Source organism: Excalfactoria chinensis, chromosome 13, assembly GCF_039878825.1.
Source record: "Excalfactoria chinensis isolate bCotChi1 chromosome 13, bCotChi1.hap2, whole genome shotgun sequence".
In the NCBI taxonomy this organism is placed as follows: Eukaryota; Metazoa; Chordata; class Aves; order Galliformes; family Phasianidae; genus Excalfactoria; species Excalfactoria chinensis.
The window spans coordinates 385,748-412,839 of record NC_092837.1 but is presented as its reverse complement, the minus strand read 5'-3'; the positions used below and the strand labels follow the sequence as shown (position 1 = coordinate 412,839).

The following is a 27,092-nucleotide window of genomic DNA, read 5'->3' as shown; positions in this document are numbered from 1 at the left end:
CAAAGCAACTCCACACACATTCAGTACTGCCCCTCACTGGGGCAGAACCCCAGCTTATCCCTCTGCTGTTGCACCTATTTCTGACCTGGCATCCCATGCTCATTTCAGAGATGTTTCCAACATTACCTCAAAGTTGTTTCCATTTACAGCCCCCAGCCAGCCCTGCCCAGCTAGCCCAGAGCAGCACCACACACAGCATTCAGTTACAAACGCAGAGCAGTGAGGCTCACAGCTCACATATGGGCACAGCTAGCAAGCGGGCACTGCATCCCTGGCTGTGGTGCGTGCCTTTCCAGTGAGGGGATGGAGGACAGCTCAGAGGGAAAGGTCACCTCAAATTGTTGAAGTGCTTCTATTGTTTGCTCTCTGATTTCAACAGATCCCTTCCCCCACCCCTTGCCTTTAGGGTGAAAAATCATCTTCTACTGTTCTGCCAGACATGCACAAGCAGTTACTAAGAGCCTCATACTCCTTGCAGAGTCTGTGCAGAACAGAACTACTGTTCACCTGCAGACAAAAAGCCAGAATGGTATTCAGCAGGTGTGTCGCCACCAGCTATGCCACCTGTGCCCCCAGACCTCCTCATGCACAGCCACATGCCAAGCCTCTGCTTCTGCTCTTCCCACAATCACACAGCTTCTCCACCTTGGTCAGTGCTGTCACTGACAATTCCGTGCTGTCTGGCCCTTTCTTCGGGGCATTTAAAGCAGTTCGTGACCACATGCCATAGTTTTTTTCTCATTACTGGCACTATGCCTCCAGTGCCTCCCTTGGCAGCCATTTCATCAGGCAGCTCATTAAATCCCTGAGGTGAAGTGGTTCACATTGGAATAGTGTCTAGGCCACCTGAATATTCCCTGGCCTCCCCTCTGACTACTTCAGGCCAAAGGTGCTGCCTCCCACTTGCAGTCACTTGGCAGAACCACCAGACCAGACACAGCCTGCCTGGCTGCTACTGCTCACCTGGCCAGGAGAGAGTTAATATAGTCAGGGGTTGTGGGGTCTGGGCTTAGGGGGGGAGAGACCACGAACGCCGCAGCCTTGGCCCAGTTCTTGCTCCAGTAGTGTGTTCCATCAGTCCCCAGGCTGGCTGTGATGGGCTCACCAAACACCACATTGCCTGGAAAAAAGAGCAGAGAGGAGACAGGTTTGGTAACTACAGCAGTCTGATCCTTGTCTGCCTGTTGTGGCCTCTAGAGCAGACAGGAGGGACTGCTGGGCCCATAGCACATACAGAGACCTCTGCTATCACAAGCACTGTCCCAGTCCTTCAGCTCCAGTCACAGAGCCTGATGGTGGTGCAGACCTGGAGAGCACATGGTCCTGGGAGACATAGCCTCAGACCCTAGGGCTGATAACATGTTCCCCTGCCCCTGTCAGTGCCTGTAACCAAGGCTGGGCCACTGGGAAGGCCTCAGAGCCTGGCAGAGGAAAGCTCTTCACTAGCCCTCGTGTGGCAACTGTGGGTAGGGGCACAACTCATTGCATCCAGGTGTGATGTACCCACTGCAGCACTGCTGCAGGGCGAGCACTGTCATAGAGGCTGAGGATGTATCCATCAGCTTCAACCACCTGCATGCAGATGGTATGAGCGACCTCACAGAAAGCCCTTCACAGAAAGCTTTAGTCTCCAAGAATCTCCCTAACCCATGCCCTCAACTTGATGCTGCCTGACATGGCCACAGAAGGTAGCTCCAGGCTGCCTGGTACAGCATCCCTGTAGCCCTTTGCAAATCAGGTAAAACCTCAACCTCCCCTAGAAGAAGCAGTAACTCTGGGCAGCTCAAAGAAGGGGTCTGAGCCCAACAGCCAGGATGACACCAAACCCAGGACTCCAATGGCAACAGTGTGGATGCACACAGCACCAGCTCACCCTTCTTCCTGGCTTGCGAGATGAGGTCTGCAGCACTTCTGCTCATCACTTTAGTCACATAGAGAGGGCAGTTGGTCTGGCTGGCAATGATGATGGCTCGGAAGACAGCTTCTGCTTCCAGCTGTAAGAGAGAACAGCGTGGCTGCAAAGGAGCACAGCAGGTGAGGAGGTCTCACTGCTGTCTGTGCTCCCTCTGGTACCTGGGGAGGCTCCAGGATCCAGCCTGCAGGCCAGAGCCAAGCAGCACTCTGCAGGGCTGCAGCATGGAGCTGGGCCACCACTTGTTCCTCTGCCTGGATCCAGTTCTGTCCACACCTGGCAGCATGGCTGCATGGCTGCAGCCAGCATAGGCAGACACAGTTCTGCCTCTCTAAGCATTTGGCTTAATCAGACATTGCCCTGCTGATGCCTGGAGTGCTGCAGGCTGTGCCCCGGTTGGCCGCTGGGGCCCAGCTATCCTATGAGCTAGCTGATGGGTGTCCCAGCCAGCCTCCCACTGGAGCAGGGTTATCTTTGAACTATGACATCAGCCCCTGCTCTGCCTGAGCTCAGCCCTAGATGTTCTCTAAGAGTTAGCTCTGCAGCTTGGTTAGCTGAAGTTAGCTCTTCAACCTTCAGCCTGAGACAGTTCAAAACAGAAGCCTTAAAAAGACAACCTACCAGCCAGCCGGGAAAGGCAGGCACTGTGCCATTGCTGCCTGCAGCTGGCAGCTGCTCAGTGCTCCCAGCAGCAGCAGGCCACTGTGCTCAGACAAACACACGAGTGTACCTCACACGCTTCTGTGAGCCTGTCTGTAGCTCCATCCATCAGCACAGTGAAAACAGTTTTCTTCTGCTTAAGAACTCTATTGAAAACATACCAGGACACTCACAAACTTGAGTGAGCTTTAACGCATGGACAGGGGCAAAAAGCCATCACTGAATACCCTTCAAAATTGATCCAGTCTGGAGCAGCTCCATTCAGCACTACTGAATCCCCAGCACCACCTGCTAGAAGAGCATGTCTTTAACGCCCACAGAGGCCCCTCCAGGACACAGGAGATCCTTGGACCTTTGGTCACTCTCCCAATGCCTTGTCAACCACCTGCAATCCTTCAGGAGGGTAGCAAATCCCTTGCACTCCACTGAATGTTTTCCCAGGTTGAAGGTATGCTGCAAGAACAACACTTTCTTTTCAAAGGTAATGAAGTCTGGGTTTGGCTGTACAGACTGAATCTAGAGCTTTCCTGCACTGTTCTCAGTTGCCTTAAGTTTTAATAGCATTTCAGGATCAAACACTCAATAATGCTTTTTTGGCTTTTGACAAGAAGAACTGCAGTGCTGTCTTACAATAACAGGATGGTTCTCAAATCCTGGCACAATACCCTGTAATTGCAGGTTAGCTTGCCAGCTAATGGCAACAGGTCTAAGGCCATTAAAAAAAATAAGTGTACATTTACACACAGAAGAACTATGATCTACTGTTTTTTACACTGAGTCTTTTCTCCTTATTGTCTCATACTTCAAAGACAGTAAGCATTGCATTACACCAGGCTCTTCCATTACCAGCTACAATATAGTCAACTTCTTACACTGTTAATTTAAGTAAATTGATTTTATTTCTGCAGTCCGTGAAGTATATATCTGTCACTGCGCTCCCTACTTGGTTCCGCTGTTGTTTTCTTCTTTCATGTACCACAGAAAGTTAAAAGCAGCTCTCAGAAGGGAGCTATCTCAAGAAAACCTATCTAAAATTAGACACAACTCAGATTAACAGACCAAACAGAAAAATACCATGCAAACTAAAATTAGAAGTAATCTAATTAGTGTCTTCACAATGACTTGTAACCACGAAATTCCCCCTTTCCTCCCCTCCCACTCCTTCCACCAATGGTTTTGTCTGTCTGACTTTGAAACCCACATTAGACCAGAGATTAGGCAGGAAGAGACTGGAATCTGTCTGTGCTCAGACACATGAGCAGTGACCTTTCAGAGGGTCTAAAACTTGCCTTTCTATTCTCCTTGGGCCTCTTACACTCTGGAATCCCATAGAAAATAAATGCTGCCAAACCTGCCCCGAGTGCTGCTACAGCTGTACAGAATTTTTTGTTGATTACTTCATCGCTGAACAACTCAGAAGCCTTCATTTCTGCTAGGAGACTCCAGCTAGGTGGAAAAACGCTGGTCAGAAAAGAGCATCTCACTTTTTCTTGAGCTGGTAATGAACCAGATAGTATTATACTTACACACACATTTAGCCCTGCTGCAGCACAACCTACTATGGTTCATGGGAAAAGATCTTCCGTGCACTACTCTTTGCCTTACCTCCTCAGGTCTGCTCAGCACATGGCCCTCTGGGCCAGTAATTCCCATCTCCAACATCCTGGCCTGTTCCTAGGACACAAAAAGGACAAAGAGATGTTATCAGGCTCTGAACCTGCCCCAACAGACAAGCAGACCCTCCTGATGGCTGAACAGAGCTGTCACCACACTCTGTATTTAGTGGCCATCAGTGGTGACAACACACCAGGCAAAAAGAAGCAAACAGCCTCAGGACTGCCCTGTGGTACCAAGGAGCCAACCTATTGCTGACATGAAGTCCCCACAACTGCAGCCCTCCCCCTTAACCCCCCACTAACCTCCTGTCCCAGACCCTCCAGTGCCCTTGGTTCCCACCCTCAGCAACGAAGAGCTCAAAGAGTAGCTCAGCTTGTTCTCAGCACCACTGGCACCTGCAGAGCAGCACTCTGGCTCTCACTGACACATGGGGCTGATACCCAGCACTCACCAACCCACAGCCCCGGGAGAGGAAAACTCTGGCAGGACAGTCAGCAGAAGGGAGTGATGGCAAGGGAACAGCAGTGACAGTCTGCTGCTGACCGCTCTGACACTCAGACAGGACACACCGGTCCCAGAGCTCTACCACTGCTCTGGGATAGGACAAAGCAGCAGCTGCAACGAGATGTCTTCTTACCAGGACTGTAGGTTCAGACCTCACTCACCCCACTGACAAAAGCTTTGCGGTAATAAATTCCCCAGTTATCTGGTGGTCCTTTAAAATGATGTTTTCCTGGAAAGTTCTGCCCATTCCAAGTTTCTTTTAATTTTAGAAAGAAAAAGTGCAGCTGGCATCTGCTTTCTTTCATCTGTCAGCCTGTCTTTCTAATCCTGCAGGAAACCATCTACTTAACAAAACTTTGGCAACTGTGGGTTTTTTGTGTTTTTTTTTTGTTTGTTTGTTTTTGGGTTTGTTTTTTTTTGCTTTAATGTCACAAATATTTTCACTGATTTTGTTTAAAAAAAAAAAAAAAGGCAGCATCTGATATTCCTTTAAATTCTCTGACTTTTTGTTATCTCTAAGAGATGACAGTGCTTTCTGTAATAAGAGAATACACTTCAAAACATTTGTCCTCCTGATTCCTTGGGTTATCTGCCACATTCCTTTGAAATGAATTTTTACCTACTATTGTTCCTCAGAAACAACACACAGAAATACCACGAGGCAGGTCTTCTATGCTGAAGTGCAGATCAGTGTCCCGAAGGACAATGCTGAAGGGTCTCACAAACTCTTTACTGCAGCTCCCACCAGATACTTCACAGCAGAAAATCTGAGTAAATTTGATATTGCTTCTGAGCAGCAAAGAGATCACCTTGCAAAAGATGCCCACACAGCTTTAGTGTCATGTTACAAACACCCCACGTCCAATCAGCCCAGGATAGATTTCCAGCCCCTGCACACCTGAGGAGTAAGCTACCTGTGCAATTATATCCCCGTTTTCAGCATGAACTTGAGCTATGGCACCCAGCTCTCCCAGGCAGCTGAATATCTCATACAGCTGAAACAGAGACAAGAAGAAATTACCACACAGACAGACACAGTGCCCTGGCTTGCACACGACCATAAGTGGCCTTCACTGCACCCCCAGGATAGCTGTGCAGAAACAGGGGCAGGCAGGACCAAGTATCAGCTGCACACAGAATGGCCTCTGTGGCTGTACTGGCAGTGCCTTCAGGATGCTACCTCCTCCCAGCTGGTGCTCTCTGTCCTCTCCAGCCCACCCCTCTGCTTGCCACCCTCTAACAAGGAGCCCAGACACTGAGCAGCCCCTCAGTGCTTGTGACTGAGCAGTGAGGGGTTGCCAGAGGGTCGCATTTCTCAAGGCAGCAAGGATGAGCAGCGAGCAGCATGCAAGCCCCTGCAAAGTGTCTCAGCTCAGGCTGCGGAGCTATGGCTACACAGCAATGCTGCTGGCTTTCTAGCTAGCACTGCAATCACACACAAGCAAAGCCATAAAACAGCTCCTACCTCAGTGTTTGACATCTGGTACAAGTCCTTGTAGGCCATGTAAACCATGAATGAGTTGACTCCTAGGGAAAGAGCAGAGAGGAAATTGAAGGACAGTGAGCCAACAGTTTCCCCTCCCCAGGCACACAGGAAGCACTGAAACCTGGGGAAAGGGCACAGAGGTAGGCTGGCAGAAGAATCTCTACTTCAGTTTGCTGTCCTGCCACTCATCCACAGTATGCCAACTCCCAGCTCAAGGCCAAGCAAGATCCCATCATGTTCAGCAGCCAAAGGAGCAGGGATAGCACATCCTCCTCTTTCTGCCAGGTCCCCTGCACCCAGCCAGGGGCAAGGAAGAAAGGGCAGCAAACCTTTCTCCTGGACCATGGTATGCAGCTCCTGCCGGACGCTCTGGCTCCAGCGGGGGATGTCCACATGCAGAGCGTAGTCGCAGCAGGCCTTCCCATCTGCCCACTCCCGCCACCTCTCGAATGCCTCCACCAGACTGGACTCGGGGTCTGGCACCACATGGTCCACTGCAGGGTGACAAGGGGTGGTGAAAAAAGGCTCCTCTGGCCAGATGTCCCAGTGTGCACCCTCCATTCCCCTGCAAGCCACAAGACACCTCCACCACCCCACTCTTGTCTCCCCAGCTGCCTCCAGACAGAACCTCATCATCTCCATGACTTCCGCCATCCCCTTTAAGTGCGGTTACTGGGGGGAAATGCACACAGCTTTTACTTAACAGCCTCTGGCAAAGGACCAGGGGCTTTTACAGGCTTCTGCTGAGAAATGAGCTGAGAGCTTCAGAGCCTCATTCCTCCTCACCCCCACTTCCACCTCATTAACACAGTCTCCTCCAACACTGCAACACTAATGCACCTATTATTGCCTACCACACCACCTCAAGCTCCATGATTTTTTTGGCCCAAGGGGGAAAGAGAACTGGCAGGGAGAGGGCAAGAAGCCCAGTCCTTTACTGGAAGGTTCAATAATTGCATCCCATCTCCTGCATCCCATGAAAAGCTGCAGTGCACATAGCTGTGGCCTTTGGACAGCAGTAGAGCCTGGATCTGCAAGCACTGCGTGCTCATGGTGCTTTCCACAGAAGGATCTCAGAATCTCCTTTCCTTTTTCATTAGCACTGTTTATTTCTGAGCAGTGCAGGATTGCCAGCGCATTGCTCTGCTTCTCTGCTCATTGTCATCTGAGCATCACACTGCCCTATATTTATTTAACCAAGCAGAAAAAAATAAGTGTTCTTTTTTTGTTGTTGTTGTTCCTTTTTGAGGTTCTTGGGGGCACCAGAAGCTGCAGATGTTGGAGCACTACAGAACACAGGATCTGAAGCTGTGCAAAGGGCCCTGTGCACATTTTCTTTCCCAGCACTAAGGGTCCCACAAATTCATCCTGCTCTTCAGTCTGCATTAACAGACATCACAGAAAAGACAAGCACATCATCATGGATCTTTAAAACAAAGAAGACTGAAAAGCAAGTAGGAAAAAAAAAAAACAAAAAACCAAAAAAAAACCCAAAAAACTGGGCAACATTCCAAAAGTGAAGGAAAAACAAAAAATTCTTAAGACTGAGGAGTTTCACTTGGATTGGGATTTTATTGCAAATGCCTTCCCCAGCTCAGAATAGGAGCATGTCCAAAATGCACTGCAAAGAAGTGCCTGACTGGGGACACAGGTGGGGAATAACCAGAGCTGGCTCACATTCGCACAGCTATCTTGACATATAATCCCTAACCCCCAGGGTCTGCACTCTGGTAAGTTTGCCTTTCACTGCTCTGCCTCCCCAAGAGAGCTCAGAAGGAGAGCTGCTCCAAGAGGTTTCTCATTTTAATACCCAAAGGCACATCCCACCCACTGGTCGGGAACTCATTTTCAGGGCCCTCTCAAATGAGAAGATCCCAAAGCTCTGCTTCACTCAGACCTGCCCTGCCACAAGTTACTGGTAGCAAAAGCTAGAGCTGCACACTTGGCTGCACTTTCTGTTCCAATCTCTTTTCCATTAGAGACGCCAGCAAGGCAGGGAGAAATGTGGGCTGGCCTGGCAAGGACAACAAGCATCCTCGTCTAAGTCTCTGAAAAACAATCAGTGCCAAGATGGCTCTCTGGACTCTGCCACTTCACCTGCACGTTTCTGAGCTCCCAGAGGGACTTTCCTCCCCAGTCCTCTCCCCTATTTTCCCAAGTATCAGATGTGTTTATGTTCCCAACTGTCTCTTCCAGAGGGCAACAATGACAGTGTTGATCATCTTTCTCCTTTCTCCAAAACAGTCCCTAAATCTTCCCTGCAGGTTGTCATCTCTGTCCACCTTTGCTACCCTACATAGGAACTCCAGCACAGCCCTCTTTGCACACCCTCTGAAAAAAAATATATATATCTTCAGAAGCCACTATCAAACAGATCCCATGCAGAGTTACAGAACTGAATGCAGCAGTGCTTTAACTCCTCTCAAAAGTACATAAGCCTGCTGGGTGTTGTCACACATGGGACCTGCCTGGTGCACTCACTGATCATTGTAGTTCCACCAGCCAGGGCTGCTTTTGTCCCTTGGAAGAAATCATCCACTGCTGTCATCCCCTTGTACGGCATCTGCAGGTGAGTGTGGACGTCAATTCCTCCAGGGATCACCATCTTCCCATTGGCTTCTATGGTTTTGACCCCTCCAGGGACAATGAGATTGTCTCCGATCTGCCTGATGAGACCACATCAAGATGGTGAGCCACACACAAAGGAAAACCAGATAACACATAATGAATCAACAGGTCAGCTGGGAAGCAGCCAGGCCAACCCCTGCCTGGCAGCAATGCCCTGCTCCTTCCCTGGAGCCAGAGGTGAGACCGCCTCACTGAGCAGCCAACTGTGAGGTTGCCTGGCCTCCCAAAAACTGCAATCTGCATGGTCCTGGGAGGGCTGCCATCTGTCTACCTGCTTTAGTAGTGTCTATTGTGACCCCAGCTGTCTGGGGCAGCTCAGGTTGGCCAGGAGCATGGCCTGATGAACACTCAGATCTCTGCAGTTCAGTGAGAAGCTTCCCAGATCACCTCATGCCCCACTGACCAGGAGCCAGGCACCTGCAAGCATTTTCAGCACAGTAGTCTCACCTGCTCAGCTGGGACAAGTGTTCCTCAAGCCCTGACACCAACCCTGCCTCCAGTAAGCCGCACCCCTAATCTCTCCTAACCCCCGTCCTTCTGCCCACCTTAAGTAAGGCTCAAGTCTGAGGCTTACTTACAGAGAAAGATGATTTCCCACCATAATGCCACAGCTGCTAGGCCAGCTCAGGGCTCAAGAGGGTCTGGCAATGCTGCTCTGAGCACAAAACCTTATGGGTAAAGGACAGACTCTCTCTCCAGGACACTCCTTCTCACCTGCTGCCCTCACTCATCCCAGAGGATGTTACCAGCAAGCCCACGCAGTAGTGGTGGCAAGGCCCCCAGTATACCAAAAGATCTGAAAAGAACAACCTTAAAATTCCACCACATATCTACTCAGAGCTCAAAGTGCTCACACTGAAAGCCTGCAGGAGGATAACCCATCTCCTCCCTGGACACACTGGTTCTTCTGCAGGCCAGGGCACCGGAATGCAGGGACTCCCTTCCCTCAGACCCCCGCCCCCTCAATCCCTTTATCTGTCCATATGTAGCACTCAGCCTTCAAATCTCTTCTTTCAGAAATCCTATTTTCACCAAGCCTTCCTCAGTCTTCCCTGATAAACCGTGACAAAAGAAACATTGGTTTTACTTGAAGACTTGCGATTTCTTTGGCACATGGAGCAGCAAATTCCGCTTTTGCATTTAATTCAGCATATCCGCTTTATAGTTTTTTTCCTTAGAATCCCACAAGTTCTGCAGACAGAACTGCCTGCTCCAGTGTCCTCATGGAAATACATCAGCAGCTCTTCCCACTATTTTTTTAGATGAATCCTTCACCAAAGGATTTAAACTGCTCACCGTATTTTTAACAGAATTCATTTGCTGGTGTGTTTCAGTTCCAAGGCAATGGAATTCTGTAACCTCTGGGCTGCTGATGAGGGATTTGCCCAGGAATATCCAGAAAATCTGTTCCACTGCAGGACCTGAAACTGACTCCGGTCCATGCTCAGGTATGTGCAGCAGTCATTCAAGACTGCTCTCCTCCTTGAGCTAAAAACAGTCCCACTACCTGAAAATTATTTATCTACTGCTGGATTTTTAAAAGATTGCTATTTTCCTCTCAGCATAGAGCAAGCAATGGCTTTTCATGTCCTTCTGCTGCAAATTGTCCCAGTTCTTTCCGTTCATCCCCGTGTAAAATTTGCTAATTTTGAACTGCAGCTTTTAGACAGCAGAGTTATCATCGTACCTCTGGAAGAAGTGAAGAAGCCAGAAGGGCCCAGAGGTTTGCCTGAAGTTCCTGAAAACTTCAGGGGGGCAGATAACCTGCAGCACAGCACTCCTCATTAGTGCTAATGAACGGGATCTTGGGTGTGGTCACTTATGCTAACACTGGTGACACAGGGGAACACAGGAGGCAAAGACAAACCTTGCTCCTGATGCAACTAGATAGAGCTTTGTCATACAGCGGACACTGAGTCACAAGGTCACCAGTCCAGCTGAAATTCAGTCCCTGGAGTCACTACGTACATGTGTCCACATACAGGTGGAGAGCTGAGCCTCCAACCAAACTGAGCTGTGAGGTTTCAGCAGCTGGCAAGCAGGATGCAGACTGCATCCACAAAAAGCCAATAACCATTCAAACCTGAAGGTAATTTAAAGGGAGACAGAAATAATACACTGGAAGTCCCATACTTACTTTATGAGACCATCTTCCATGTAAATGTCAGCATAGAATGACTGATCATCGTTGACTATTCTCCCTCCTTTAATAAGGAGACGATCACTCTGTGGAGAGAAAAACACAGCAGAAGTCAGCAGCAGGCAACAGATATTTCTTATCTGCCAATGGAGTATTTCTCCTGGGTGCTCTCCTACTGCATCACACAGCTCACTGCAACAGCAGATACTTCACGAAGTTCATATCTGCAATGGCATTTGGAAAACAGAACAAGCACAAGGACTGAATGGCACCCAGACCAGAAATGCTCTTATGTTCCATCTTGCATTCACACTTTTGGATGTGGGCAACTGAGAGAACAGACACTGTGCTGCAGGGAACACTCTATCATAGAACCATAGAATCACCAAAGTTGGAAAAGACCTAAAAGATCATCCAGTCCAACCATTCACCTATTACCAATAGCTTCCTATCCTGAGGAATATGATACTTCCCTCTGCACAAGTCTGAGTGCCAGCTGCATGTGGTACCAGAGAAACACCCTGACCTCATACGTGAGTGCCACATTATCACGATCAAGTGACATTATCTGTTTTTGCTGTTCCAGAGGATATGCAGTCTTCTTGACTGCTTAAAACACATCCAGCACCATTCCCAGCTTTCAACCATCCCTTACTCTCCCCTTTGCTCCTGCAGGTGCCTGCAGCCTCAGTTTCAGGGTGTGAACCCCCTCCTCTCCCCACCACCACCACAGCACAAGCTCAGACCCAGCTGCTGACAGCCTCTGCAGAGTTCACATGCAGGCGCATCTTGAGGACCTCGTACAATTAATTCCTCTATGGGAGCTGGTCTTGCTGCTCTGCATCTGGTACCCCTGGGGGATTTCTGGAAATATCACTATTGCACGGCCATTCACATCCCGAGAATCCCCTCACACCCTGCAGTGCACAGCCACTGAAGAGCAAAGGCTGGTACGCATTGCAATGCAATCTCACTCACGCTTGGTTCAGACAAAGAAAATGGGTGGGGGAGGCAGCACACAGCACGGTGCGCTCAGCCTCTGCAGCTCTCCCTAGCAGCATTGACAGCCTTCAGCAGCCCGAGGCTCCACAGCCGAGATAAGGTTACCAGCAGCACAGGACCGGGACCCTCAGCCCACTACAGCCGAGGGCTGGAGCAGTGCCTGACCCCCCACACCCACGGTCCTTTCTGAGCAGCAGACTCAGCTCAGCCCCCTCCATCCTGACTGCTGGTGTAACACTGAGGTCTAGCAGAGGTTTGCATGAAGCTAACCAGCACGTCATTGCCAGCGCATGGAGTTGCTACCTTGTCTGGTGGCATCAAGGTCACAGGCACCCTCACTTCCATATGTCTCTGCTGCAGTCCAGCCAGGCATGCTGGCCAGGAGCACCAGGTCTGGGCCCACCCATCTGCACACCTCAGAGGATGCCCAGGCGTGGGGCCATAGACCTCAGACACAGACAGTGCTGTTAAGAGAACATTGATTCTCCCCCTACTCAGCACAGAGAATTGTCCACCCTTCTGCTTCTGTACAAATGTCATCTCGCTAACGATGCTACAATTTTAAATTCAGAAAACACTCTAAGAGTAAAGTGGAACCACAGAAATATCCTCATGGCCTGTCAGTCACAAAGTAAAACAGCCAAGCTGCCACTCCTAGGGATGCAAAAGGCCAGTACTTAAGTATCACTACGAGAAAGGCAGACAGCAATTACCATGCAGCAGTATCAGGCACAGGCTGTAAATCAGGGCTATGATCAGAAACACAACACTCCAGTTAACTCTATGCACAGTTTCTCCCATTTCCCCCACATGCCATGGTAGACCCTTGTTTGTTTTAGCCAGCCTGCTGGAAGAGAAAGAAAAGAGCCAACTCAACCTGCGCAAATCCAACCAGACTCTGGTATGCAACACCCTTTGCATCTCCTGACTTCCCCTTCTGAAGTCCCTGGTGTCCACCCTTGCCAGAGTGCAGAAGCATCAGCACACACTGATACTGACTGCCTCTTATTGCTCATCAGGCCAGAGAAGGGGCACATGGGTGCTGGTGGTGTGGGAACACTTGACAATTGCTGAACAAACTGCTAATATAAAGTCAAAAAATACATCCACACACAGATGCAAACAGTCACTTTGTGGCAGACATGAAGGGCTGCTCAGTGCTCAGTTAGTTGCTAAATAAATAAAGTAGCTATATCCACTACAGCTGCAGCACAAACAGTGCCTTTATTCAGGGGTCAGGCTCTGCCATGGGTCCTGCCCACCACAGCACCCCTGCACGCAGCAGAAGAGCTGTGCTGGTACCCACGTGTTAACAAGGAAGAAAAATGTAACAAAGTAAAATAAGGAATATCCTGATGATGCCCCATTTCCAGGCTCTGCATTATTCAGGGGAGCATCCAGACATGGAAAAGCCAGAAAAGCAGAAAGGAAGAGAACGAAACAGTTTGGAGGAAATGAATCTGAATTAATAGGCAGCTTCTGCAGCACATGCATCCAGAGTGGCCCCAGATCACAATAAGCCCACTGTGCCCCCACCAGAGCTCAGCTCTGCCTTTCCTCACCCACCGCATCCCCCTGCCAGGCCATGTCATTGGCACGGTCAGCAGATGGGAGGCAGCCCCTCTCCTCCCGACCCACCAGCAGCAGCACCACATATGCCAGGTCCCAGCCCAGTGGCAGGCAGGAGTCTGGCTCTTTGCAAGGGCCACATGCAGGAGCAGCACATAGCTGCGAGGTGCCCCACGGCACAGCACTGCAGCTCTCACTGGGATCTCCACCATCCACACACCTCTGCCCCACTCAGCAGCTCCATCTGTGTGATGGACACTGTTGCTCTGCCTGCTTGCATTTGGGATCAGCCCTAAGAAGCTTTCAAAACCATTACCCGTTTCCTCATACCCACACTCTGCTCCTGATGCTCTTAAGCATCATCTGGCCATTTGAGATCCTGGAGTATCAGGAGGCCTCTTAAAATCCTTTGGTGTGATGTGTAGCTGGAAAGGGAGGCAGCTACTTCCAGAGGGATGCTGGATCCAGCCAAGAATGCTGCTCACCTCACTAACAAAGCACAAGGGTATCATTAGGGTAGCACAGAAGCAGGTGCATGGCTTTACTGCTCTTTACCTTGAGAAATAATAGACACTAATTGCAAAGGTGTGACATCAGCAGCTGAACGTGTCCTTATTAAGGGACTACACAAGGGTACTGAAAAGCCTCGGGCTAGAATGGCGGTGCCAGCAGAGGCACTAACTAACTTCTTGTTCCCTACCACCTATGGCTGGGCATGGAACGGAACTACCCAGTTGGTAACTGAGACTTTTCTCCCAACACAGGATGCCAACCAACCCTAAGCAAAGCTCTTTATTTCCAGAGAGGTTACAGATGTCACAGAGATGCTGCCTGTGGGCTGCGATAAGATGGCTGAAAGGGGTGAGCACAACCCATACCATGAGGAGATGTGGAAACTCCAGACCACCTGGGACAGAAAAGGCTTTTGTGACCAAAGCACAAAGACCAGAATATTCTGTTCCAACCAACAGCTCCTTTGATAGTTATTCTGTGAAACTATGGAAAAGGCATTTCCCCTCTTTGACCCTCCACTTCTCTTAATGCAGGGATAGGAAAACATACTGTCAACAGAAGGAAAGGAAATATTTTGATTACATCAGGGTGGGGGAAGCTAATAAACATGCAGGTTTGGAATGACTCCTGAGTTCAGTGCCCAGACTTCCAAACCTCCTTTCAATGGCCAAAGACTTGTTTGTAACACTGTCGTGTGTCACTTGGACAAGGCTCCTCCAGTTAGGTTGCGAATAATTCCACACCAATTTACTCCACACAAACACACACACCCCTCATCTTTTCAATCTGACCCATCAGACAAGCACCGTTCTTCCAGAGATCACTAGCAAAAAATAGCCTCCAGTTGTGACAGCAACACTGCTGAGTGTGAGAAGAAACAGGATGGGTGCGTCTGTGCATCTCCAGAGTTGCACAAGACAGTTTAAACACCGCTGCCAGGAAGTAAAACTGCTCTTATCTCCAATACCTGAAAAAAGCCCAGTCTGCCTGTTCCTAGGGTGGCAGGCAGCGAAGGTACCGCTCTGCAGGCTCAACAGTGCTATTAGTTTGAGACCTACAACTTAGCTACTGCCAGCACAAGGCACTTCTAAGGCCTTTCAGCTGTGGAAAGGTCCCTGAGCTATCCCCTCTCCTAATGGCACAACACAGCCTCTTCTAACAAGCACAGCTTAGCTGACACTATGCTTCCTGACAGACAATAACAGCCCCTGAGATGGAAATGTATGGAGAAAGAACAAACAAGAGAAACCATGCCCAGGGGAGGCACAATCTGCATAAAGCAACTGCAGTGCCTTTCTTCTGGAGAAGCCACCATAGCTTAGATTTTATTTATGCCACACTATTAAAAGAGATAAGACCATCCAGCCCATGACTACTTTATTTCTTACCCTACACCTCAAAGCAGGTGTTGAAGACATATGGGCACTTGACCCAAATTTCAGGGCAAGTCCCAGGTGGCCATGACAAGGCTGCATAAGTCACAGGAGAGAACTACCTGTGGTGTCAGCTCCAAAGATGTCATTTGCTCACAGCAATCCAAGCTTCAGTAGGCTGAGGGAAGGATTTACCAGAGAGAAATAAAGCAACTTGTGAGGCTTTGTCACCACTGCAATGAGAAAGTCCTTGCTGGATTCCAGATGAACAGGAATCAGCCCCACATACTCACATATTTGAATCTGCTAAGTGGATTGCACTTTCCTTGTGGAAAAAACCCCAGAGAATGCAGAAATCCCACCTGCAACAGCAAAGTTCTGGTCACTGTAGTAGGGGATACAGAAAAGTCAAGACTTGTGAGAAAGCAATATTGCTTATTAAAGCAATTGGGTGGAGAACCTGCACTGACAAAAGGATTTCTCTTTATAGCGGCTATGCTTCTTTGGGAGCAATTTTGTTTGCACCTGTACATTAAAAAGAATACTGAAGCTCTGCTCTGTCTTTCCTTTTTCTTCAAGAGGCCAAAGCCATTCTCAGGAGGAAAAATGGGCAATACAGAGTCGGCAGAAGGCCACCAACAAAAGATGAAAGACCGCTTCCCTGAAAGAAATCCCCACAGAGCTCCTCTAGGGAGGACCGTGAGGAAAGCAGCTGCACCCCTCGGAGGTGGGATGGACCAGGGCATGAAAACCCAACAGGGACCGAGAAAAAACCCAATCAGCACCGAGAGGCACCAGTGTAACTCCGGTGCAGCTGGACTGCCTTGCAGCTTCAAAGGAAACATGTCAGCTGCCTTTCTTCTTGCTGGGTGGTGGCACAAACGTTCTGCGTTCGTAATAGGTGCGGTCCCCTGCACTGGCAATGCGGACCGCTGCACCTGACGCGGTGTAAGGAGATGGGCCAGAATCCAGCGCACAGCCTACGAGCACAGAAAGCATCTCGCAGACCACGGACCCAAACGCACAAGCCGCGCTGCGGCCCCACCCGGCGGCTCTCTGCTCGCCCACCCCACCTGCGCTCCGGCCGCGCACCGCCGGGGACAATAGGAAACGGCGCAGAGGGTCCGCGCCAGACGGGAGGGACCCCGCCGCGCTGCCTACGGGGAGCGGCCGCCCGCAAAGCCCGCAAAGCCCGCAAAGCCCGGCCGGCACCTCCCGCGTCCGCATCCCCGCTCGGGAGGGAGCCGCGCCGGACGCGACGGCTGCAGCCGGACCGCTGGCCGCTCCCGCCCGGCGCCGCGATTCGACGGGAGGATGAGAGGCAGCTCCCGGACTGCCGCCAGGCCGGACCCGCGGGCGCTGCCCGGGGAGCGGTCATCGGCATCGTCCGCCGCAGCTGCGCTCGGCGCGGCTCTGCCTGGAGCGGACACCTGCGCGGGCGGCGGCTCTTTGTCTGCGCACCGCCTCCCCGGCCCTCGGCACGGGGCTCTCCCTTTCCCGCATCGCTCCCGCCGCCCGCACAAAGGAACGACGGCACCGGCGGCGCCGACGCGCTCAGCCCCACCGTGATACGCGGGATGTTCTTCTTGCCCTGGTAGGACATGGCGCTGCGCTGCCCGCCGCCGTGCGCTGCCCTCCGATCCGCTCCGCACAAAGGCAGCGCCGCGCCGCGCCCACCGTACCCGCCGCCACCGGGGACGGGAGCCCGGTCCGCCCCGCCCCGCGCCGCCCGCGCCGCCGCCAGGGGGCGCCCCCGCACCGGCACCGCTCCGAGGGCACCCAGCGGGGCTCGCCGCGCACCGCCGTCCTGGAGCCGCGCACCCGCACTCGGTTCCGCACGTCCGACGCGGCTCGGCCGGCACCGGGCAGCGCGATGGGCTCAGCCCGGGCCCCACTCCTGGGGGATCCCGAGGTTCGGGTCGCTGAGGTTGGGCAGTGCGGCCACTCTGCTCAATGCTAACTCTGAGCCCGGGTCCTGCCTGCAGAGATGGCAACCAACGGGCATGAATGGGGCTCCTTCCGAGCTAAACACTGCTTTTGTGACAATAATAAAGAGATTTCTAAAATAACAGCCTACTTGGTACAAATAGGGCACCAAAAATCACCTTAGTTGTTGGGTTTTTTTTTCTTTTTTTTTTCCCAAAAGCTCAAGAATCAAAATCATTTAAACAAAAACGACAACAAAAACCACCCTGCAATATATTACACGCACAACTCTGTGAGCCTGGTGCTCTCTGTAAATACCACCAGCGCTGGCAGTTCTATGGACTTCTGCATTTCAAAAACTGCCATCATTCTGAAGCTCTTACAAAGTCAGACTGGACAGGGATTTCCCCAAATCTGACAAACATTCACCCGCTTAAAGTGAGTCAGCAGCTTCTCCACAACTTACCATCACTGCCTGCATCTCCAAGGCATCGACAGTGCTCCCCAGGCTGCCCGGCTCTAAGGGCCCACTCCTTGACACCACCAGAGCAGCCTACAAGGGAGCACTGGGAGGGCTGAAAGCCTCCCCCCTCCCCTGCTGCACCCATCTACTGCAGGAGACTGCAGGTGCCAGAAAGGGAGTCGGAGCAGGGCTGGGCTGGAGCCTCTGTGACCCAGGAGAGAGTAGGGAAGGGACGTGGCAGCAGACCACACCATTCCTGCTACGGTGCTGCAATGCTCCAAGAATCACCCATTGTTTTGGGTGAGATAAGACTGGCTGGGCCAGGCGTACGAGGACACTCAATCCTTCTCGCCAAACCTCCTGAAACTCCACACATCTATTTTCTAGAAAGCTGAAGAGCCATCCCTGCACTGTGTGGTGTGATGTGCTGTGCTGTCAGTGACAACAAGAGCTGCAGTTCGTTACTCACTGACAGGCAGATGAGACAGACACACACCACTGCCTTCAGCACTCAGGCAGTTTCAGCCCCCTGTAAGTTGGCCAACCACGGTGACCTCACAGCCTTCCTCCCAGGAGATGTGCTTTCCTCCTGGTTGCTACGTGACACTCACATAAACATACAGCCAAACACACCCCAGCTGGCCCCAAACATTCCAGATGGAAAAAAAAAATTCATAGGGCCTTTTTCAGGTGCAGTCAGAGAAGTGTTACTCTCATGCTTCAAAGTATTCCCAACAAGAAGCACAGCCCGTTGGTAAGGTACAGTAAGTGATAATACCCTTACAGCTCATAACTTCCCCAAAACACCTGCAGGAAGAGACAACTGCAGCTAGATATTAATGTACCACGGAGGTGGGCAAAAGGAGCACAGTGAGGAACAGCAGCAGTGTGAGCAGAGCTATGGCCATACACTACTGCAAGGACTTTGCCAACAAAAGAGTGCCCACAAAGACAGGAAGCTGCTGATCCAACCCTTGGGCAAAGGATGCAAATAGGTTCATGAGTCTTACATGTCTGTGGTCAATGGAGCTCTTACAGATAGGCAAGGAGGTTCAGTGAATATAACCACCCATGAAGTAAATCAGGGCTCCAGCAACACAGATGTTCAACAGGCATGTCAGGACAGCCTCCCCCATGCACACCATCTCCTTCCTCCCATATTTGTTCATTACATAAAGCCATCCCTTCTTTTATCTTAACATTCAAGTTCTCAGGGTCTGAACTACCTTGGGATACTTCTGAGCACACCCAGCCACCTCTGGAGCAGATTCAGCTCCCAGCCATGAGCACTCTCCATTGATGTTTCATGACCATGCTGTCAGTGCTGCTGGTTCCAGCTTTCCCAAACTCTGATGCTCAACTTTACAGCCACGGGAAAGTGAGAAAACAGCTCACTGTCTCTGTTACTGGAAAACACTCACTAGCTATCCCCATCATGCTAGCTTGCCCATCATTCCCAATATTCACATCATCAACCAGAGGCAATGTGGAAGTCTATAGCCTTTTAAACTCCTACTCAGGAGCAGATAGGAATGAGACAGAATCCGAAACTCAGCTGCTTGCTCTGGAAATATAAGGTATGCCAGGAGGCAGTAGAAGAGCCTCCATGCTGTACAAGGCATGTGGGGACCATGACATTTTTTTTCCACAGTGGAGCAATTCAGCTTAGTTTTCTCCTGGCTGGAATACACGCTGGGTTTCTGGCAATGGAAAAAAGGAGAGAAATTAAGCAATGGTCTGAGACAAGCTACATTTCCAGGTCAGGAGCTGATGTTTTCAAGGAACTATCACATTTAAACCACCAGGTATTACTGCCACTGCACTTCAGCTGGATTACCACATGATTGCAGTCACCTGTCCAAACTGACATTAAGTTCCCTGTCGATGTGTTGAGGATGAGCAATTTCAGGACTGTCCTTTTCTTCCTCCTTTGGACTGCCATTCACAAAACCCTCAAGAGCCAGCTCCATGCCTGTTGGAGATGATGCTTTGCAGAATGCAACCAAGGCTCTGGAAAAGCAGAAGGTCTGGAAGGGTCTGTCCCTGATCATCACAACACAGCGACTCCAGCATGCCCATGGCACACACCAAGACACTGTCCCTGATAAAACATTGCCCGTGGACACCCAGAGGTTTGTGGACTACCCTACGCCCTTCACAGGAGGCAATTAAGAACAGCCCTGATGCCATTTAGCTTCAGCCAACCGGACAAGACTTCTGAACCTCCAGCTGAGCTGAAATACAGCAGGGCAAGGAACAGAGGGAAGAAGGGAAATAAATATAAAAGCACCTTGAATTTCTATTAGATACTGACAAAACTACATTTCAAAAATATTTCATGATGGCAGAATCTAACTGCTGTCTTCAAAAGTTGCAAGAGCATGAACTTGCTTATGTGACTGTCTGCAGAAAACAAGTGGAGAATCCCCCAGGAGCCCTGCTCTGTTAGTGAGTCTGCTGCCAGCTGCCAGCTCTGACCCTTGCTAACAGAATGGGATGTCACTGCTTTCACAAACGTCTACCAGGACCCCTCCAGCCCCAGCAGGCCTGCCAGGCCTCTGAGAGATGAACAGACCCCAGGCTGCAGGAGACAGCCCTGCATCGCAGCAGCAGGACCACATACACCTGAGTAAGCACCATGCAGGGAAAGCATCAAGGGAGGGAGAAACTATTTCTTCTCTTTGCCAGGAACAAATGAGGCTGAAATTAAACATGTCAAATGGAATATACTCCTATCTGCACATGAGCAACTGACTCTTTATAGCCAGCTACAATGCAATTACAGCCTGTACCTATAGAGCAAATGGTGTCTCAGCAAGTGAACCCTTTCATGGTTCAATCAAGGCAAGGGCAGGGCTGGGAAGGAGTCAGCAGTCCCAGGCTGGCCCAGCAGCTGTGCACTGAGGCACCATCCCCACTGCCCTGCCCAGTGCCACCACCAGCAGCACCATGCTTCAGAAGCACAATAGCAATGAGGAGAGTACAGCAGAGTGGCATGCACACCTTATGACAGATCGCAAACGTAACAGCTTCAACACAGCTGTGGCTTCTCAGGGCTTAGCAGCCAGAGCTGCCCCCACGTCCCCTCCCACACCTCCACACAGGGCAAGCTGCAGAGTGACACGAGGTAAAAATGAACAGGACAGAAACACAGGAGCAAGCAGGTGGTACCAGGTTTGCAGACACGGGTTCACGTGGCAGCAACACTTGCCTGTAAATGGCCCAGAGAGGGACATGAGTGCTCGAAACTTGACTGCAGAGGTTCATTCCGGACAAAAGCAGCAATACAGTAAAGAATTCGGCACACAGTCCCGTTTGCAGGGGAACAATGAGGGTCGCTCACACTAAGATTTGATTCCCGACCAGAATTGCTCTTCTCCCTGCCGGCTCCCTGACTGCAGGGATGCCCGGCGCTGCTGCCGCTGGATGTCACCAGAGAGCGCGGCCAACCCCTCGGGGCTCCGCTTCCCGTCGGCTGCAACCCGCGGGCTCCTCCTGCAGCTCGGAGAGGGCCGTGGTACCCGCACCGCACCGCACCGCGCCCCAGCAGCCCCCACCCCGCAGCCGCACACGCCCGACTTGTTTCATTTGGCATTCATTTGGCCAGGATACAGACAGCAACAGGGGGCACCAGGTGCTGGCCCAGGTTGCAGGTCACCATCGAAGTCCTGTGCAGAGCGGGGAACAGGAGGAAGGCCCGCGTGCTCTGCTCATCCTCACTCCTGCTCTCCCTCAGCTGAACGGGAATATCCACCATTGGACCCAAACCCGCTTGCTGTAAAATGGCATTTGGCCGCCCAGAAGAGCGATGAGAGCGTGCTGCTGAACTGAGCCCACAGGAGTCAGTCCAGCAGAGCCAGCCAAAGTACTGCTGTATTTTCCAGCTCCTCTGCCTCATCTCCAGGAAGAATGCCAGCATGTTTGATTTTTGTTTCTTCCTCCTGTTTCCTCCGGTCATCATAGCAACTGCTCAAGAGCAGAAAAAGCAGCATTCCCCATCTCTCCGCAGAGGTAATGATGGAAGAATATGTGTAGGGAAAACTTGTGCCTGAAGTTAATCATCAGAAGAAGCACAGATTTAAGTGGTCTGTGTGGTCGTTGTCCTTGGGATTAGGGCTGCCAGTGACCAACTCTGCACTCACTCAGACCACTTCTGCAGAGCAGGCTGCGCAGATGAGATGCTTCTCTAGACCTCACACTGTTTCTGCCAGAAATTGAGCTTGTCAGCTGCCCCAGGCCTGGAATTGTTCAGGGCCACTTTGGATGGGGCTTTGGGCAACATCAACTAGAACAAGTTGGCACTAGGTCACCTTTAAGTCCCTTTCAGCCTAAATCATTCCACAACTCTATTCCATGATTCTAAAAGCTGCTTGCTTTGATGCTATTTACAACGACAAGGCAAGTTTGCCCAGGAAGCCAGGGACAGAAAGGCAGGAATAAGCAGTGTGAGGAAGGGAGGAGCTCACATTCAGAGTGATCACGGTGAACCCTGTGAGTCTCACACATAACTGATGCCGCTGCAGGCCTGGCTGGCCCAGCAGCCTTGGACAGTCTGGCTGAGCTGAGCTGGATTCTTAAAGAACCACAAAAATTAAAGAAAGGGGAAAAAAAAAACAGAAATCTTTCCTCTGCAATCTTGAGGGGGGTGACACAGAGGTTGTGAATCAATGTCATCAAAGTGCATTATGCAAGATTTTAAACTGTTCTGAATGGCTGTGCACAACTGCAGTTTCTTGATCCCACTAAATTTGCTGGTAAGGAAAAGATTACTCTTGGATTGGTGTCTCTGCTATAAATTACTGGCAGTGGAAACAAATTCAGGACACTGAAGTCATTGCAAATGTTACAAGTGTCAGAAAAAGAAAAGCTAACATTGGAAGCAACCCTCTGCCTCATTCTGAGTTCAGTCACCAGCAGTCCAAGCGGTGCCACACAACTGCAGGGCAGGGCCTGTCAGCTCCTGCTCCAGCAGGAAGAAGATGGAGCCTTCCTTGTGCCACCCAGAGCAGCCTCAACCTGTAGGGAAGCTGCAATCCCCAGTTTGTGGGCCCATGGCCAGTTGCCTTGGAAATGACAACTTCACTGCGGAACCACACAGCAGGATGGGATGAGAAGTCCGGGGTAAGCATAACAAGCCAAGTGCTCCCCACCCATGTTACTGAACAAAAGGGTGGAAGAGTTGGAGTGCTGTACTCAGAACACCTCATGCAGGGTGTTGCCACAGGCTGCTCCTTATCATCCAAGGCACCAGGTGGAGGAGATGCCATGCCTGTGAAGTTCAGTTCTCCACCCCTCACAGCCGTGTTGCCCCTGCAGGTGCCCAGCAGAGACACGCAGGGTGGATTTATCTGTTGTCAGTGCCCAGGGAATGCCCTCACCACAGGAAATCAGAGGGTGCTGTCTATGAGCTCCAGAGAAACTCAGAAAAATACGTGATGAAATCCACTCAGATAGATATAAAGCATGGCAGTACTTGAGACGAACTGCATGGAACTTCTTCCACATAGAGTATTACTGATGAAAACCTGTGCTGAGCTCAAACCCAATTGTTAAATAAGGTCCCTGCAATCCTCTGAACCAATGTGCTGCTCCTCCAAAACTTGAACATTCTGCAACAACAGCCCCTGATGCAGCAGGTCCCAGATCTGGGAGTGGTCTGCGTGCAGCAAAGAACAGCTGCAGGCACACCCCTCACCCATCAACATGGCACTGCAATGTGGGCACTGGGAGCGGGCGAGCCCAGAAAGCTGTGCAGGTGCTGAGCAGCCTCTGCACCACTGCAACAGATCAGCTGCGTCCAGCTTGGAAGGGTGCTCACTCTCACTGTCCCCACATCAACTGGCAGAGCTCAGATTCCCACTGACGAAGCAGAGGCAGGCATCTGGCTGCCGTTACAGTAGTACAGTGGAATGACTTCACTGTCCCTGAAACCACAGCTCAGTTTTTGACTTTCCAATAGATTTTGCAATGAAGTAAAGTGAGGCTGAAACGCCCTCCTGGTACTGATGGGTTTTATATCAGCACAGGGCAGTTACACATTTCAGTGCCTTCCCGCAGAAATAGTGGTGCTTTAATTATAATTAATGCCATTAAAAAAGAGATGTTGTGTTGGTATCATAGAACAGTTGGGTTGGAAGGATCCCTTCCAGCCTCCAACCATGCCACCACAGGCCGAGCTGACAACCTCCATATCTAATTCCAGACCAGGCTGCCCAGGGCCCCATCCAACTTGGCCTTGCACACCTCCAGGGATGGACGGGGCATCTGCAAACTCTCTGGGCAGCTGTTCCAGCACCTCACCATTCTCATAGTAAAGAAATTCCCCCTAACATCCAACCTAAATCTTCCCTCCTTCTCCAAGTATCTCTGAAAAATTATCTACCTGCTGCCCACTGCACAAGTAAGTCCTTCACTCTCAGCTTTCCTAACGAATAGTTGCTTGGTCAAGGGTAGATCACCTAACCTTTTTCTCTGTTTCTTAATCTTGAAAATATTCAAAGAAGTTCAATTTATCTCAACAAAGGAGTCTCTGTGTGCTCTGAATCTGCAAAGAGTTCAACACAAGCAAACTCTTTGTGGCTGCACAGACACACTAACCAGCCATAGCAGGGGGTCAGTGTGCCAGAGGGGCCCTTCCCATCGGGGATGCTACTCTCAAGGGCACTCCTGAACTTGGAAGTTGTAGGAAAAAGTCATATGATTCTTTCTGGCCATGCAGCAACAAGAACACTTATATGTGAAGCTTCCCACCCTCTCAGGCAAGAAGTGTAGATAAAAAGGGCTCGGTTGCTGATGCTTATCAAATGGAAGGTTTCAGAGGAAGAAATCTGGGAGCAGAAAACATCAGAAAGTGTTGCTGAAGGGAAATCTCAACTACAAAATTCTGGTAGAAGGTTCTAAACAAGACCTTAAAAGGGAATGAGACTGCTCCAAATATTGGTACAGATAATTAATGAAAAGCTTGGAGAAAAGCCCGCAGACACTGCTGCAAATTTCTGTTTCTTTTTCAACAAGCATCAATTTAATGTTATTTCAGTGGTCAGTTCTGCAGCTGTTAATCAAACCATACAGACAAGGCCGGCACTGATAGAAGCAGTGTCAAGTTCATTCCCACAAGAGCAGGAACAACCAGTATGACAATAAGAAACCTGAAAGCTAAGACTGAAGAAATGAAAGCACAGTGAAGAAACCTCAAAGCATCCAGCTGCCAAGCTAGAAGCTCGTCCAGAACACAGGAGACCTTGAGAACAGCTTGATGTTTTTCCCGAACACCAATACAGTCCAAGTCACTGCACAGCACTGCTTCTGCACCCGGCGGGCCCCAGCTGAGCTCAGTGCTCCAGATCAGAAGGGAACTTTAGCAGTGGTTGTGCTCTGGACATAGGATGGTGTTTCTGCAGAACTCCAACATCACATCACTTCTTCAGGTTAAGCTGCCCTCTTGCTGCTGAGTTTAGTGATTTTTGCTTCCAGTTTTAAAAATGGGCTTTATTTATTAGCCCTGTTCTCCCTCAAAAAACAATGCCCTTCTGACCGCTATTTACTACAAATTTTCACGCCCGTACTCTCTGAGCAGCAGACCAGCCAGCAGCTGCACTTGCATCACATGTGTATGTGAGCACCAGATTCTGTGCAATCCCAAATGACGTGCTTACTCAGCACTATTAACTTAAAAATCCTCCTGCCAAACTCACACTGATGTATATTGGCATCAGAGCCAAAAAAGCAACCTCTGTCTGAAGAATCTCGTGCTGCTAAGAATGAATTTATTTGTTCATATGAGTTTGGCATGAGTTCAGAAACACTGTGCCTGACGCTGCCCTTCAGATGTGCCACTTCCAGGTCAGTGTGAGGTCTCTGGCTTCCGTGTCACAGTGAGATCAGGGCTGGGCTGGGATTATTCCAAAGAGCAACTCTAAAATCCCTTTTTTGGGGATGGGAGAAGAGGATGTCCATTCACAAGAGTATAAAAGGAGTAACTGTAATAAAAAGAGTCAGCTACTCTAACGCTGAGCTTTCTTGGTAATGGGGTGTGGATCTTCTGATTATATTTCCAAAAATCACTGACATGCCAATTCGCAGAGAGGAGCTCCGCACGTTGGAAGATAACAGGAAAACTTTTTCTCCTTCCTTTAAGGAAGAACGAGAGGAACTGCAGATCCTCCTCCTGGTAAAACAGAGGAAGCAACAACGAACACAACAGCCCGAGCCGCAACAGCCCTCGAGTTACCGCCGCCAAGACGGAGAACGGCAGCGGCGCCTTCTGCTGCTCCCCCGAGTCCGACCCGCCCCGCCGACCGGCTCGTACCTTATCGTCGTCGGGGGACAGGTTCTGCAGCCGCTCCTTGTCTGCGGCGGCGCGGACCTCCCCGGGGTCGGTGTCCGAGACGGCGGCGGGGTCCGGTTCGGGGCGGGCGGACGGCGTGGCACGGCGCTGCCCGACGCGCAGCGCGCCGAAGTCCAGTGTTTTACTCTCGAAGGCACCCTCGACGCTGCAGAAGAGGCCTCCGCGCTTCTGCCGGGGTACAGCCGCCGTGCCCGGCCGCGCCAGGTATACTGGCAGCTCATCGCTGCCGCGCCTCCCGCCAGCCGCCATGCCCGACCGCCGCGCCGCCGGGGAAGGGGCCGGGGCTGGGGCGGGGGCTTCCCGGCGGGGCGGGGTGCGGGCGGGAGCGGGGCGGCCCCAGGGGCAGGCGCGGGCGCCGCTCGACTGGGCGGGCCGGCTGCCGGCGGCTCGGGGGCCGCCGTGCCGCCGCTGCCTGCGAGGACGGGAGCGGGGAGCGGGGTCGTCGGGGCGCGTTTCCTGGAGAGCGTTCGCCGGGCTGTAGGCGCTGAGCTGAAGCCGCGGAGCGGATGACGGGGCACGTGCAACCGCGCCGCGCCGCAATTCGTCCCGACCGTCCGGTCCCGCCGCTGCCTCGTCCCCGGGCTGGGTCGGGGCGCTGAAGCGCAGCGCTGCGTTATGTCCGCCCGCGGGCGCATCTCCAGCGGTGGAACCGGGTATCCAGGGTGGAAACTCAGCCCATCCCGCTTCTGGTTTTGCTGGCAGTGTTCACTAGGGTTCACTCTCAAGGAATAGGCTCGAGTGTGAGCACGCGACTAACAGAGATGGCACGTTGGTGAGCTTCTGACTTCACGGAAAAGCGGGCGCTGCCTGCAGGCGGGCTGTCACAGGTACCGGGGCAGTATGGCATCGCACTCCTATCTGCAGTTGCTGCAGGAGCACGTTGTCACTCATACCTTATAGATACACGCAAGCAGTATCTGCTGCAAAAACTGTCATGCCAACATAGCCTGCA

At 51.2% G+C, this 27,092-nt stretch overlaps 1 protein-coding gene across 2 annotated transcripts in view; it reads right to left on the bottom strand.

Moving 5' to 3' along the window:
* The window catches only part of DPYSL3 (dihydropyrimidinase like 3), a 33,466-nt gene extending 7,040 nt beyond the window's left edge, over positions 1–26,426 (bottom strand). The window contains exons 1-9 of one of the 2 annotated variants that reach the window (XM_072348270.1): positions 26,102–26,426; positions 10,945–11,033; positions 8,661–8,845; positions 6,509–6,673; positions 6,159–6,220; positions 5,608–5,688; positions 4,178–4,246; positions 1,874–1,994; positions 964–1,120 (exon numbers count right to left, since the gene is read on the bottom strand). In XM_072348270.1, the coding sequence (XP_072204371.1) occupies positions 964–1,120; positions 1,874–1,994; positions 4,178–4,246; positions 5,608–5,688; positions 6,159–6,220; positions 6,509–6,673; positions 8,661–8,845; positions 10,945–11,033; positions 26,102–26,389 (1,217 nt within the window). In that variant the 5' untranslated portion in view covers positions 26,390–26,426. Of the gene's footprint in view, positions 1–963; positions 1,121–1,873; positions 1,995–4,177; positions 4,247–5,607; positions 5,689–6,158; positions 6,221–6,508; positions 6,674–8,660; positions 8,846–10,944; positions 11,034–16,968; positions 17,123–26,101 lie in introns of those variants that run through there. The other variant, XM_072348271.1, reaches the window with a different exon arrangement.
* Between the last annotated feature and the right edge of the window lie 666 nt (positions 26,427–27,092).